The 15,210-nt window shown below is 32.7% G+C and overlaps 1 protein-coding gene across 1 annotated transcript; it reads left to right on the forward strand.

Annotated features, from left to right (window-relative positions):
• The first annotated feature begins 741 nt into the window (after window positions 1-741).
• Window positions 742-9,507, forward strand: LOC102590007 (vesicle-fusing ATPase). Its single transcript, XM_006351747.2, has 21 exons — window positions 742-1,045; window positions 1,278-1,373; window positions 1,465-1,546; window positions 2,245-2,295; window positions 3,108-3,275; window positions 3,393-3,547; window positions 3,684-3,792; window positions 3,978-4,077; window positions 4,153-4,208; window positions 4,329-4,394; window positions 4,509-4,591; window positions 4,724-4,857; window positions 5,298-5,508; window positions 6,063-6,194; window positions 6,263-6,323; window positions 6,428-6,487; window positions 6,599-6,657; window positions 6,795-6,882; window positions 7,948-8,070; window positions 8,821-8,886; window positions 9,066-9,507. The coding sequence occupies exons 1-21, from the start codon at window positions 858-860 to the stop codon at window positions 9,207-9,209; spliced, it is 2,232 nt and encodes a 743-aa protein (XP_006351809.1). The 5' UTR covers window positions 742-857; the 3' UTR covers window positions 9,210-9,507.
• The last annotated feature ends 5,703 nt before the right edge of the window (window positions 9,508-15,210 follow it).

Below are 15,210 nucleotides of genomic sequence, written 5' to 3' on the forward strand. Positions count from 1 at the left end.
AAATAATTATGTTAATATTATATTAATATTTTTATGTACTATATCGATTGAAAATTTATAATATGTATTTTTAATTAAATAAAAATAATACATAATAGATATATACAATAATTTCTCTTTCTAAAATAATCTTAATAATAAAAATGCATTGATACATAATTTTTCTTTTTCGTAATTCCATTGTCTAAATATTTTTTTAGAAAAATTAGTCAAACACTATCTGCTTATCAAAAAATATTTTTCAAATGAATTAGCCACGTAGTCTCTTTGTCCCTAATTGCTTGTCTACTTTTCCTTTTTTAGTTATCCTTAATTACATGTCTATTTTGACAAATCAATAAAGGACAATTTTTTTTTACATATTATACCCTCAATTGATTATTTTGAAAAATGTAGAATTTCTAAAAAATCTTAAGTTTTTAATTCATCTACTTCATAATTAATATGGATAAAATGATAAACGCATTATGTCAATAATTATTTTCTTAATAAGTGTTTCAATTCAAAAGCGGACAACTAATTAGGAACATAAAGAATAAAATTACTATACTGAAAAATTATTTTAACAAAAATAGTGCAAAATAAACCGTTTAGGCCAAACAGAAATGGGATAAAATAGAATAAAATTTCATAAGACCAAAAAAAAAGAAAAATAATAATTTTTCACAAAAATAGCTATAATTAAACCCGTTGTGAACCTTCTCGCCTATATATATATATCCAATAACCCGGGTCTGATCCGGAACTGAACCCGCGTTCATTTTCCTTAAGAGCCAAGAAAATGACCAAAGATTTCTAAAAAAATTTGATTTAAATTCATACGTTGATCTTTTCTTGTTCAAGAATCTTGAACAAGAATGGCAGGGAGGTATGGTTCTTCCGGCGGAGTTGCATCGACGACGATGAACGTAACTAATACGCCGGCGAAAGATCTTGCTTACACCAATTGTGGATATTGTTCTCCTACAGATCTCAGAAATTTTCTTGTTCCGGGATCTAAGTTCGCTTATGCACTCATCGCCGATGCTTTTGTTCTCACTCTTGCATATCCTTTCAAATTTCAATTATTACTGTTCTTATTACTAATTTTTAGATTGAAAATTTATTTCGTTTCTGTTTTTATTATTGGAGAGACTTCTCCATTGAATGCTGATGGGCGAATTCCGATAAGCGTATGTAGTTTGTGATCTATCGTTGTGCTTTTCTATTATATTCATACTGCAGCATTTTAATGATCAAAGATAATGCACTATAGTACTGCCTTAACTGTGAAACACTGCCCACGACGCCATTCCTAATGGTCAACTTGGTCTTAATGCGATTCAAAGACGTTATGCCAAAGTTTCCACTGGAGACGCTATATCTGTTAGCAGGTTCGGCAGAACTGTTCAGATATTGTTGCTTACCGTCGCCTAATTTTTCCATGAAATCACTTAATTAGTGCTTTCACTGTTCACATTGCAGATTTGTTCCACCTGAGGACTTCAACCTTGCTTTACTTACCCTTGACTTGGAGTTTGTGAAAAAAGGGACCAAAGAGGAGCAGGTAAAACTGTCCTGTGTTTTTGTGTCTCGGCGCAAGTTTTTTATATCCAACAATGTCTAGTGTTCTATGCAATGGCTTTGAAAGAGTTAGATTCTTCTTGTCAGAGTAGTTAAAAGTGAAAGAAAGCAAAAAATCTCCAAAGGCTGTTGGAGTATCAAGTGCAAAGTGCTATTTAAGCATGGGCTTTATGGAAAAAAATTGCCAAGTGAAAAAGTAAAAAATATGAATGTAATGCAAGAAAATGTAACTATAAGAACAGATAATAATTATTTGGACAAAAGAATGGTAAAACTATAATATAACTATATATATGGTGTTGTATCCCACGTATGTTGTTGTGTCCTTTAAGGCAGAACTCGTTGGTGAAGGTGCACATGCCTTAACACCTTGACGCTAATTAAGCAAGGCGAAGCGCTCAACCTGGGATCACCAAGCTACAGGGATTAAGCGTGCTTTTAGAGAGCCTTAAAGAACAGTTCTGGTGAAGTTTTGATTGTACCATATCTTTCAGCGTGTAGCAAGTCGAGTCTGGTGTAAAGCATGCAAGGTCGTTTACAATTTTTGTTGTGATGCATTTTGGTTATATCCATCTTCTAGTTTAGCTGGTTTTGTTTTAGGCTTAGGCATCAAGAGTACTCTGGTTCAAACACTTCTGCTGATGTAAACATTGTAAGTTTACCAGATATGTCTTTTTGTAGGTGGATGCAGTTTCTTTAGCTAATCAAGTTCGCAAGAGATTTGCCAAGCAGGTGAAGGCTCTATCCCCCTGCTGCCTCCTCTTAAAAATTTCTGCTCTCAGTAGTTCTTCTCTAATTATCATTTACCTGACAAAGCTTATTGGGCTGCACATACGGTGTTGTTCTTCAAATCTGTACTTTCAAGAATGATTTTCATGTCAGAATACTTTCTTTAGAATTTTGGAAGATAAGGCTGAATAGCGGACATGATCCTTGAAGTCAAACAATGAAAACTAAACATAGTCTATTTGTTTTATTTTTTTCATAATCAATTCAACATACTAAGCATATGCTCCCTTCCTTGTGCTGACTACTTTTGTCAATGAGATCATGTCATAGAGACTACTGAGGATAATGACTGACACATAAATGAGTAGCTTGGCTGTATGTATTCATTTTACAATTTACATGTCGATTATCTGCTTTATTAATCAAGATACATATGGAAATGCCTTGGGGTGTCAGTTGGAATCAATATGTAATAACAATATGGCATGGGGTTCTCCTTGTAGCTGTTCAATTATATGTTTGTCCCAAATGCATTTTGGCACTGGTAGACACATTAAAAACAGACACTTAAGTAAGCCATGCTCCTTAGGAAAAATGCTCTCAGGTTTAAGAAAGGAAGTCTTTCTTTCTTTCTTAAACTCCGTGCTCAGTCACACCATCACATAAATTGGGACTAAGGGAGCACTATATTAGAAGATGACATAAAGCTGCTGTTCTAACTTTTAACTCCCTGGTTTACAAGTTAAGAGTAGATGTTATGAGTCTAGTTCTGATGAAAGTAACTTATGTATAGATTATTAATTTTACCTATGCAGATTATGACAACTGGGCAAAAGGTGACATTAGAGTATCATGGCAATGGTTATATAGTCACTGTGAATCAAGCTACTGTGGAGGGGCAAGAAAAATCTAATGTTGAAAGAGGGATGGTTTCAGCTGACACATACATTATATTTGAAGCCGCAAACTCCAGTGGAATAAAGGTTACTTCTGTCTTTAAGTAATATAATAGTGGCAAATGTTGTCAATGAAAATGGCTTCCCTTTTATTTATTGGAGTTCCTTTTGATTTGATTCTTGCTGCTACTGACTTCAATACAGATTGTCAACCAGCGTGAAGCTGCTAGCAGCAGCATCTTTAGGCAGAAAGAATTCAATCTTGAATCATTGGGTATAGGTGGTCTGGGTGCAGAGTTTTCTGATATTTTTCGAAGAGCTTTTGCTTCCAGGGTTTTCCCTCCCCATGTGACGAGCAAGTATGGAGAGTTCTTGCTGAATAACAAAATTCCTTCTGTTTTCATGAGAACTTATGTCTTTTCTTGAAGAAATAGTGTAGTAAAATTACTTACTCACTTGGCTTTGGCTTTGGCTTTGGGATGAAACTGCTTTCAGGCTTGGTATCAAGCATGTTAAGGGAATGCTTCTCCATGGACCTCCTGGTACAGGGAAGACTCTAATGGCTCGGCAGATTGGCAAAATGCTAAATGGCAAGGAACCTAAGGTAGGTCCATCGAAGTTCTAGAAATTTTTCTTTTGATGTTATTGTTGTTGTTTTGGAAGTTACAATGGACATGTCATTTTGCTTTTATTTTCTTGTAAGCATGTGAATTTGTTTTTTTTTTCCCTAATGCAACCTTGATTGTCTATTGGATTCTTGTTTTTCCTGTTGGTGAATATAAAATGTAGATTGTCAATGGACCTGAAGTGTTAAGCAAGTTTGTCGGTGAAACTGAAAAAAATGTGAGGGATTTGTTTGCTGATGCTGAGCAAGACCAAAAAACCAAAGGTAAGAGAGCTATCATGGCAAGGAATATTTTGAGTTCTAAACTTGGTCCTTTAATCCCCATTCTTGTCTTTCCAGGTGACCAAAGTGAACTGCATGTTATCATTTTTGATGAGATTGATGCAATCTGTAAGGTGGGACCTCATGAAATCATGAATATCTGATTTTTTGAAATTATTACTCATGTTCTTACTATATCCCATGTGGTTGATTCTGTAGATTTAGTTTCTCAACATGATGCTTTTGTTATGCAGTCTAGAGGATCAACTAGAGATGGAACTGGTGTGCATGATAGCATTGTTAACCAGCTCCTAACCAAGGTATGTGTAACAATTTCTAATCATGTTCACAGAGATTAGATTGGCTATAAGACCACTGTAGAATGCTTTTTCCTGTTATTGATTCAAGCTGGTTGATTGTTTCTTGCTGTTTAGATAGATGGGGTGGAATCTCTGAATAATGTTTTGCTCATTGGAATGACAAATAGGAAAGATCTGCTTGACGAAGCACTTATGAGGTAACGGCAGGATCTGTTATAATTTTTGTCTTACTTATTGTTGAAGTTGATATAAATCTGTTTGTTCTAGTATTTCCTTGGTAATTAAGTAATATTTTATGGTGCATTATGAAAATACGACCATTGATATAGGCCAGGACGACTAGAAGTCCAAGTGGAGATAAGCCTTCCTGATGAAAATGGTCGACTACAAATTCTCCAGATTCATACAAATAAGATGAAAGAGAATTCCTTTCTTTCTCCTGATGTGAACTTGCAAGAACTTGGTATGTAGTCGCCACAACTAGCATAACATGCTGGTGTTTGTCATATGGTTCTTTTGAAATACATGATGATTGTAATAAATTCATGTTACTTCCTTAATTGTTTATCAAGTCAGAGATAATATAACTAACTAAAAGTGTTTTCTCTCTAACCACTTATACTTTTAGATTAGATGGTCAAACACTTCAACATGGTAACGGAGCATGCAAAGAGGTCTTGCAAAAAATGCAAAAGATATTTCCACGTGTTTGGTCATGAAAATGAATTAGACCCACATATGAGGGGGCATGTTGAGACATAATATAAGAAATTAATAATGTGTTCTCTGGAACAATCTATTAAATAAGATGGTCACACACTTCAACAAATCTAAAGATATAATGCTGAACTGAAGGTGTTCCCTGCCACTTCTGACCCGCCCTCCTTTGCAAATTGCATGCAGCTGCACGGACAAAAAATTATAGTGGTGCTGAGCTTGAAGGTGTAGTCAAAAGTGCAGTATCCTATGCATTGAACAGGCAACTAAGCATGGATGATCTTACCAAACCAGTGGATGAGGAGAGTATAAAAGTCACTATGGATGACTTTTTGTATGCTATTAATGAAGTAAGACCTGCATTTGGTGCTTCCACTGATGACCTTGAACGGTGCAGGTTGGTTTTCCTGTTCTTTGTGTACAACTGATTGGTACTATTCCTTGAAACTGTAAGGACAATCTATTTCCAAAATTGGACAGTCCTTATTTTTTCTTCAAGGTGGAAATCTCATCAAATGCTTGTAGGATTGTTGGGCTTGAAGAGAAGCCTTGTAGTATTACCGAGTTTATATTCTAACTTTGGAGGGACAAGCCTTGTTTCAAAGTAGATCGCTAGATCTACTCGAGAACTATTGCCTTCAGCCACATGAAAAAACTTTAGTAAATTTTTTTCCTGAGGAAGGGAAATACTAAGTTGATATTAAATGCATTTGTCTCCTGTGTATTAATTGGAGGTCAGTATAACGATCTTAGGGCAGGAGAGACCTAAAGTTCAATAGTTGGGAGAAGCACATGTACTATTGGCAGCTTAAGTGAAGAAACTTGACTGTCGTAGATTAGATGGATATGAACGAGGAAATGATAGCTGGATATTGAATAAAATCTTCAGTACTGGAGCTTAATTTAAGGGTTGTAGAATTTTGCTTAAATTTACAACCCAACAATTTTCAGACTTAATGGCATTGTGGATTGTGGTGAACGACATCAACACATTTACAGAAGAACTATGCTACTGGCAGAACAAGTTAAAGTCAGCAGGGGGAGCCCCCTTATTACATGTCTTCTGGAAGGCCCAAGTGGAAGGTAGAAGCTTGTGTTATTCTTGTTTTTTATGTGGTCATTTATCTTGAGTGTTTTCTTTCCATGGACAGTGGCAAGACTGCAATGGCAGCAACAGTGGGAATTGAAAGTGATTTTCCCTATGTCAAGATAGTAAGTTTATTAAACTTTTGGGAACTTGGACAGTTTCTGGAGATCAATCATAAATGCACTATGAAACCCATCTCTTATTGCCTCTTTCCCCTGTGAATTGTTAGATTTCTGCTGAAACTATGATTGGGCTCAGTGAAAGCAGCAAATGTTCTCAGATAGTCAAGGTTACAGACGTTAAACTTGTGCATTACCTTAGTATGATCAGTCAGAATACACCCATGTAATTATTTTTTGCATTTTAATTATTGACTTTGTCTTGTGATAATATGTGGTAGGTATTTGAGGATGCATACAAGTCACCACTTAGTATAGTTGTCCTTGATGGGATTGAAAGGTAATTTTCCTAATAAATAACCTTCAAACACATTAATATGTGATTTTTTATGCATGTACCTGTGCAGACTTGCGGAACATGTTACAATAAATAGCGTTTAAATGCATTATTATCTGTTTATCATGTAACCCCTGCAGACTTCTGGAATATGTTCCAATTGGCCCTCGATTTTCAAATTTGATTTCTCAAACGCTGATGGTGCTCCTTAAACGGCTTCCTCCTAAGGTATTTCTTCATAATTGCTCAGTATTGTATTTCATGTTACTCATTTGGTACTCATAATTGCCTGTTTGCTTCTTTTCGCACTTCCCCTGTGTGTGGGGTTTAGGAGGTGGCTCATGTACATGTATAAGATAACTTAAGAGTATTAAAGCAAAGGAAAGAAAGAATGTGTAAAAGTTTTCCTGGGACTTGCTTCTGTGGCAACTCTTGAAAGAAATGTGATTCCTTACCTCTTTATCTCCCCTTCAGGCATTATGTTCTTGTATGTTTCCTTTGGAATAATGAGATTGTGACTACTGTACATGTGTGTGCCCGTCTTAGCTATGTTAATCTTTTGTTTGAGGAGGTTGGGTAAACCTTTATCAAATGGAACTATGGAAGTATGTAAAAAAGTAGTGAAAGCATGCATTTTTATTGGATGATCCGTCTTCAGAAGATTTGCTTTCATTCCACAAAGCTGAACATTAGCAATTTATCTTCCCAGCAAAACTAAAATAGGGATGAGCTTTTGTACTAGTAAACAAGAACTCTTTATCTATGACTAATTCATGCAGACTACTTGCCTGGCAGCTGAAAACCAAATTAATGTTAAAGAGGGTCCTGTGCTAAATCTACATGACCTGTAATGTTTTTTTTTTTTTTGAGCGAGGGGGGGGACTGTGAAATTCTCTAGTTCTTTTGCCCCACTAGAAGGAAAAGTACAGATAGCCTAGTGGTCAATAAAGTGGTTAAGAATCATGAGGTTCAGGTTCAAACCCCAGGAGAGACAAAAAAACACTAGGTGATTTCCTCTGAGCTGTCCTAACCAAGGGTGGAGAGAGTTACATGGTACTTGTTGCTGGTGGGAGGTATCCCGTGGAATTTATCAAGGTGCGCGAAAGCTGGTCCTAACACCACATTTATAAAAAAAATTAGCACATATTAATATTAAGCTGTGGAGAAAAAAGCTAGAAAAGCCAAGACGCAGGGATGACTTTTTGCTTTGCTGTGATGTGGATTTCATTACATTGTGGTTGGATATGCAACTGCTTTTTGCTGATGATTCTTACGACTGGTTTCACGTTACAGGGTAAAAAGATTCTTGTGATTGGAACTACTAGTGAATCCGGTTTCTTGGACTCAGTTGGCCTTTGTGATGCCTTCTCAGTCACATACCATGTTCCAACACTAAAGACAGAAGATGCCAAGAAGGTAAGAGGGCATCCAAACTGCCACATATTTTATTTTTCATGCAAGTTCCTTCTCCAGTTGAATAACTCTGTAGCTCCAAGATGAAGAAAGATACATTCATGTTGACAAGAAAAAAGTACGCTGTCGTATGTCAAGTCAAATGAGAAATTCCAAATAAATTCTTATATTGGATGTCATATTACCAGAGTATTTCTTGAAAGAGAAAGGAAGAAATTCTGTACTTTTGTAGAGCCAGATAAGTGCAATAAAGCTTAACTAGGACATCTGAATTAGGTATTCCCAGATAAAGTAGTGCAGTGTTGATGGCTGATGAACTCCTTTGCGCAGAGATTTCACATTTTACTGGACAAAGATAATTGTAACAAGAGGATTAGCAAACACTATCTTGTGAACTCTGTGTTGTGCAAAATGGTGGCTTTGTCATTGATTGTCAACATATCATATCTTTTGGGCTCTTGAGGATCCATTTTGCTTTTTTGACTGATTAAAGAAGGAAGAATGGAGCAAATGAGCTCTAGTGATTTGAGACAATTTTGCACCAGTCTCTCTCATTATACTAGATACTTGAGAAAATTTTGCACCAGTCTTTCTCAATATACTAGATACTTGAGACAATTTTGCACCAGTCTCTCTCATTATACTAGATACTTTCTCAACTCTAATTCATTGGTGCAATTACTGGAGATGTGTGACCTAATGTCATCCCTTTACTATACTACCCTAGTATTGATGTTTTGATGTTCTTTGCAGGTGTTGCAACAACTTGATGTCTTTGCAAGCGATGACGTTGATTCTGCTGCTGAGGCCTTAAATGATGTAAGTTTCAAGGCTCTCTGCTCCCTGGCTTTTTGACCTGCATGTGCTTTCTTTATACCAGCTGTTCATATTTGTCTCATCGCCTCCTGATATATTTGGGTGCTGCTTGAGAAATTAAAATTTCAGGCACATTACAGAGTATTGATAACTAACTCTTGATTTGTGTTGTCTTATGATAGATGCCCATCAAGAAACTATACATGGTTGTTGAAATGGCTGCTCAGGGTGAACATGGTGGGACAGCAGAAGCCATCTATTCTGGGAAAGAAAAGATCAATATCGCACATTTCTATGATTGCCTTCAAGATATTGTTCGATATTGAGTGTGTGGTCTCGAGTAATTTAAGTAGGAACCGTGGTTTTCCTGTGAGTCCTTTACATCTTACACACCCGTTGATGGGGTTCTTCTATTCACGAGTTATTCAGAGGTATTTATTGGTGATTTACGGAAGTATTTGTTAGAGCTCATTCAAAACTTACATTCGCTTTCTAATATCTGCTACTCTCCTTTTCTTTTCCTTTTGGTGTGCCAGTGTATTGTAATCTCTGTTGAGTTGAACATTGCACCTAATACGAATATTTTCCTGGTAAAGCAATTAATTGATATCGGTTGAACATGTATGGAGAAGCATTCGATGCACAAATAGTGCTGTTTATGTTTATTCCCAGGGCTAGCTAATTCCATCCTTTTTAATGCAAGTTGATTTACACTATGGACTTATTATGACAACATCACTAATATTCAGCTCTGTCATACAAATGCACCACCCGAGTCTTTATAATAACTATAGGGTGAAGATCAAGGTAGACCCAGATTTATGATAAGAAATCAAATTGGTAGCAGAAGACACTAACACGAAACAGTTGGTTAAATTGAGGTGATGGCTTGGCCATCGACAACTCAATAATAATAGATAGAAAAAGGTGGGAGAGGGGCTGAGGGACAAAAAAAAATGTACAAAAACTAAAGCTACATGACATGTATGCTAAATGTAACTCGGCCTCTAATCTCACTTAATTAGGGGTGATTGCGGCAGTGATCGATCTACATCAAGAAATATAATTTACAAGAAAAATACCTTACATTTCCTGCCCAAGCAAATCTATTATTCAATTCCCTTGCTTTATTCATCAACTTTGATAAACAAAAAGAAAATACTTTTTGTATAAATTAACATTTAGTGATTGAAATTGTTTTTTGTTAGTAAGGCCAAGCAAACACACGCGAAAGTTGATATTATTGAGGGGTGACAGAACAGTAATATAGTTCAAATAAGAAAATAATTAACAAACAAAATTTTAATACAGTAATTTTTAAGGTACTAAATATTAGTAAGAGTTTACATCTTACAAATAAGTAAAAATTTAATAATTGTAGCTTTAATTAATTTCAAAGTCCTGTATTTAATTAATGTGTTATGTCTATTTAGAAAGAAAGTTGAAAGATGTTTTTTTTTTTAAAAAAAAAACGATTACTATTTTGAATCAGATTCAGTTTATCAAGTCGATAAATACTTGACTCTAAATATATTCTACTAAGGTTATAACTTGTACGCAGGCTAACTGATAGAAAATAAATATTACTATATATACCTTTTGTCACAAACAATATGTACATTCACAATACTCCACTTTAAAGGTTTAAATAACTTTGTTATCTGCAAGGTCTATTCTGTCTTCCACCCTTACTCTTTTGGTGGTATATATATAAATTTATATTATAAAGTATTTATTATTTTATTTTATTTCAGACCTAATAATATGACTATTAGATTCCTAGTTCACCTGATGTCACACCCTTTGTTAGGTTATAAGTTGGTTCCTATAAATTACAAATTGCAAACTAATAGAGTCATTAATTAGAACTATTAATAAACTAATTTTGATTTGAACAGATAGTGAAACTTTTATAAATAATTGCAATATATTCAATGGCTGACAATCAGCCAGTTGGATTCCACCTATTGAAGAAATGATCAACAACTTACATGGAATTTATATATACAAATATTTAGATATATTAGTTTTCATGTTATGTTAAATATCAGATTAATTAATGGCTGTAATTTCACTTTATATATGCAGTTTAATTAGGTATAAGGTAATTTCATCTAATGCCATCCTTTCATTCTTTTCTTTTTCTTTTTTATACTATAGTAACGACAGTCTTCTGATAATTGAATTTGAGTATAACGAGAGTTATCTCTGTCAAAATAAATAAGTTATTAGGTCATCTCATGTTTTCCATCATATAGGAAAGGCCACCTAATTTGTTTTATGCTAATTCACGGAGAAATCGAAGTCATTAAAGGGACCTGCAAGAAATTAACAAGAGATGATGTTGTTTAATTAATCTTATTTTGGCGTTTATAATTATACCACCTTGTGATGATGAAAACCATAGTTAATTAATGACACTTTGAAATACTAATTTAATATCATGAAAAAGATTATGTCACTTAGATCCCATCATCCACAGTTAAAATTAGACATTGTTTTGTTTCACAAAAGAACACTTTGAGGACCACTCAACCTTAAAATGTATTGATGAAAAAATAACTTTTTCTGATAACAAACATGCAAGGCAACTTGGTGAATTCCATCTTGTACTTATGAGTTGTTTGATAGAGTCAATAAAAATAGTACTAAGTAGAATATATTACTAACGTTGAAATTAATTATGCAAAATTTGTGCCTTATGTAAGGTTTAAATAACTTATTATTACTCAATAATAAGGGTAATATTGATTCTTTTTTTCTTTTACTTTTCTAAAATAAATAAATAATATTTTTTTATATAGTGGACAAGTAAAAGAATTCGAAAGAAATATATTTTTATTTTTAACTTTGTTTTTTTTTTTTGCCCTTGGATCCTAATTAAAATAAATAATGTTGCAACAACGGGGGTGGTAGGGAGGTCCGTTCATTCTTGGATGCTTACGTCAGATGCATTATTAACTCCTAATTATTTTCTTAATTAATTAATCAATGGTGTTAGTTGGTTTAGAAAGTGATAGGGATTAATTCCCACCAAATTATTACATTACAAATAATAATAATAAGATTCTTGAATATACATAGATCTATTTGTGTCTTTATTGAATATTCTACAATATTCTGGACAAATAAAGTCGCCTCTGGCATACTTTTGCATTTTTCCTGAAGATCCCACAATTTTCGAAATTGCCAATCACAATATTTTAATAATTACTACTCCAATAAGTATATTTTATTTATTTATTTTATTGTGGCAATTAAATATTTGTTTTTTCTCTTAAATTTTGTACTCTTTGTTTGGGGCTTTTAATTGCTATCCACATGGTTGTGCACGACAAAAGGACGACATCAATAATTTGATGATCCTATGATTTTAACCAATATAATTATTTCATCTATCTGAGTTTCTTACCATGAGCTTTTGTCATTTAAAATTCAATTTTCGTCACATAAAATTTCTCTTGATGACAAAATTTTATTCATTCTTTGTTCTTAAATCATGGGTTACGAAAAGTATATACTAAGGCAATTTAGTATTTCATATCGCTAGAAAAAATAAATTAACCATGAAATTTCTTTTTATCCTTAAAAATATAAATTCATGGCCAATTTCTTACTTACTATTTCTTTAAATTAATTAGCAAATTGTCTTCAAAGATACCTAATTCAAACACTTTAACTATTTATTTATGTTATTAGTATTATCACCTAATGCTTATCAATGTCAATTACTTTTAACCGGCTAATCCAAACCTACTCTTTTTACATAATTAAGAAAAGAAGTAATTACTGATCAAAAGATATCTTCTTTTTCTTATCCTTTTTCGAAAATTATTTTGATAATCATATCTTGGTATCTTTAGTGAATGGAAAACCCATAGATAGAGTCTCCACTATTAGTTATTTTACACTCAAATAAAACCAAAACGTCTTCGATTTTTCATTTAAAAACAATTTTTCTCTTCCTTTTATTTTTTATGGTGGGGTGGGGTTTTTTTTTATTGTGGGGTCACTATAATAAAATTTTTGAACGATAATATTTATTGACACAAAAAATAATTAGTAATTATTAGGTTAATATCAATACATTTAAAGTTACTAAAAACATTTTAATGATATTTAAGAATGTTAATTTTAAATATTTATATTATATTATTATCGTAAATATAATATAGCAACAAATATATGATCGTCAAGCGATAGGTTTAAGCTATTATCAAGAATCCATTGGTATGGAATCGGAGATGCATCTTTCTCAGTAGGGATCACTACTTACCTAATAAATCTTATTTCTCGTGAAATGTAGCCAACACTTTCAATTTTTAATTTTAAAAAAATTTAAAAAAATGTTAACTCTAATTTAATTATTTCACCTTCAATAGCTTGCTGACGGCATGCCATTTTATTATAATATGAAGCATCTATTTAATTAAGGCAGGAATAATTAATAAAATGTTACGTTTGTGGGGAGCACTAGAAATTTATGTCAACTCTTCTAGGAAAGTCCAACATTTTGAGATAGAGAAGAGAGAAGAGTTGATAATTTAATATTTACTCCAACCTGATTTTCCACTTTTTTTCTTAGTCGATTTATTGAGTTTAATTATATTTATATATACCCTTTAAGCCAAGGGAAAGGGTACTGAATAATATTATTTCAACAGTTTTTAGCTTTTCATTGTGCTCCATCGGCCAATCCAAAAGAATTTTACTTTACTTTTTATATATGAATCATTAGATATGACATTTTTCGTCTCACTAAATTCATGTCGTCACAATTCATGTTTGTATTTAATTAAATCGCCAAAATATATCCTTAATATGATATGATATAATTGGGTCGTTGTATATATCCGCACAAAGCTAAGTACCACATGACATGAATTAAATTTTACTTTTTCTGTTCATTTTTATTCGTCACGTTTTGCTTTATGAGAGTTGATTTAAATATCTTTGAAGCTAAATTAAATTAGATTAATTCAATATTTAAATTTAGATATTTGAAAACTACACGAGAAATATTATATGTTGCAATCCTTCTCATATTAATATGTTGAAAATATTTTTTTTTAAATGCCGATCAAAATTTATGTAATTTGATTTTCGAGAAGCGAAACATGACAAGTAAAAGTGAACGAAAATGATACTTCCTCTATCCCTTAGCACACCTATTAAGAAAAATAATAATTGACATAGTGAGTTAAACTACTTTAGGAGTTTATATGGAAAGTAATTGTGTACCACCTACATCATTAATAGACTATTTATGAACATTCAAAACCCAATGACTTCTTTTTTGCGTGTGTATTCACCTATAGCTTCAGGACCAAGAATGCATAATTTTTTCAAAAATATCTCATACCATTAAGAATATTTTTATACATATTACATAATTTTTTTCCCCTCCCAAAGTGCAAAAGTTAAGGTTAAAGGATCTAAAGAAGATATAACTAAATCGGGCATTAAAACATACTAGCTGCCAATAAAATCATAAACTATAGAACATTTTTTTATGATATAAAACATTTTAGATTTAAAATCTAGAAAATGATCTTACTAATAATGTATTCATATTTGGTGTCATATTCCTTTCATTAGCAAATAATATACATTACAACAAGTCAAAATTGATTGTCCATCTCAGGATATAAATGAATGATAATTGAGATTTGTCTTAATTAATAATTAAGCCTCCCAATATTATATACCTACTTTAACATTTTAAATACTCCTATCATGTTTGTGGCAATTAGTAAACATATATTACTTTCTTGAATGTTCGAAAACGTATTCACTTAAAAATATAGTTAAATTTCGATTTCACTTATAATTAAAATATAGTAAGATCCATAAATGAATTTTTTTCATTTTCAATAGATTAATAATTAAGAAACATTTATTATTTAAATGAATATACTGTGTGAAGTACTTGTTTTAATGATGTTGTCAGGCAATTGGGGTAATTCACCAATGAGATATCGAAAGGTGGCAGTAAACTAGTTTACCAACATTGAAGTGAATGCAACAAATGGGGTGTTACTCTCAATCATTTGATATGATATGTTCAAATATAAAGTCAATAATTTTCCCCACCTCAGCTATTTGAGCTTCTATACCAATTATCACATTATCGATATCTAGGTTTCGTTGTAAACCTAATTGGTTATGTCCAATTACATAAATCAATCATTCAATTATACTGTATGGTTTCTAACGTCACAAGCCGCAAATTAAAATATCTCACAATTTCAATACAGCTTATGTCACACGAATTTGGTTCAATTATGATAAGTTTTATTTTAATGACGAAATTACCCATGCACTATG

Source organism: Solanum tuberosum, unplaced genomic scaffold (assembly GCF_000226075.1).
Source record: "Solanum tuberosum cultivar DM 1-3 516 R44 unplaced genomic scaffold, SolTub_3.0 scf00136, whole genome shotgun sequence".
In the NCBI taxonomy this organism is placed as follows: Eukaryota; Viridiplantae; Streptophyta; class Magnoliopsida; order Solanales; family Solanaceae; genus Solanum; species Solanum tuberosum.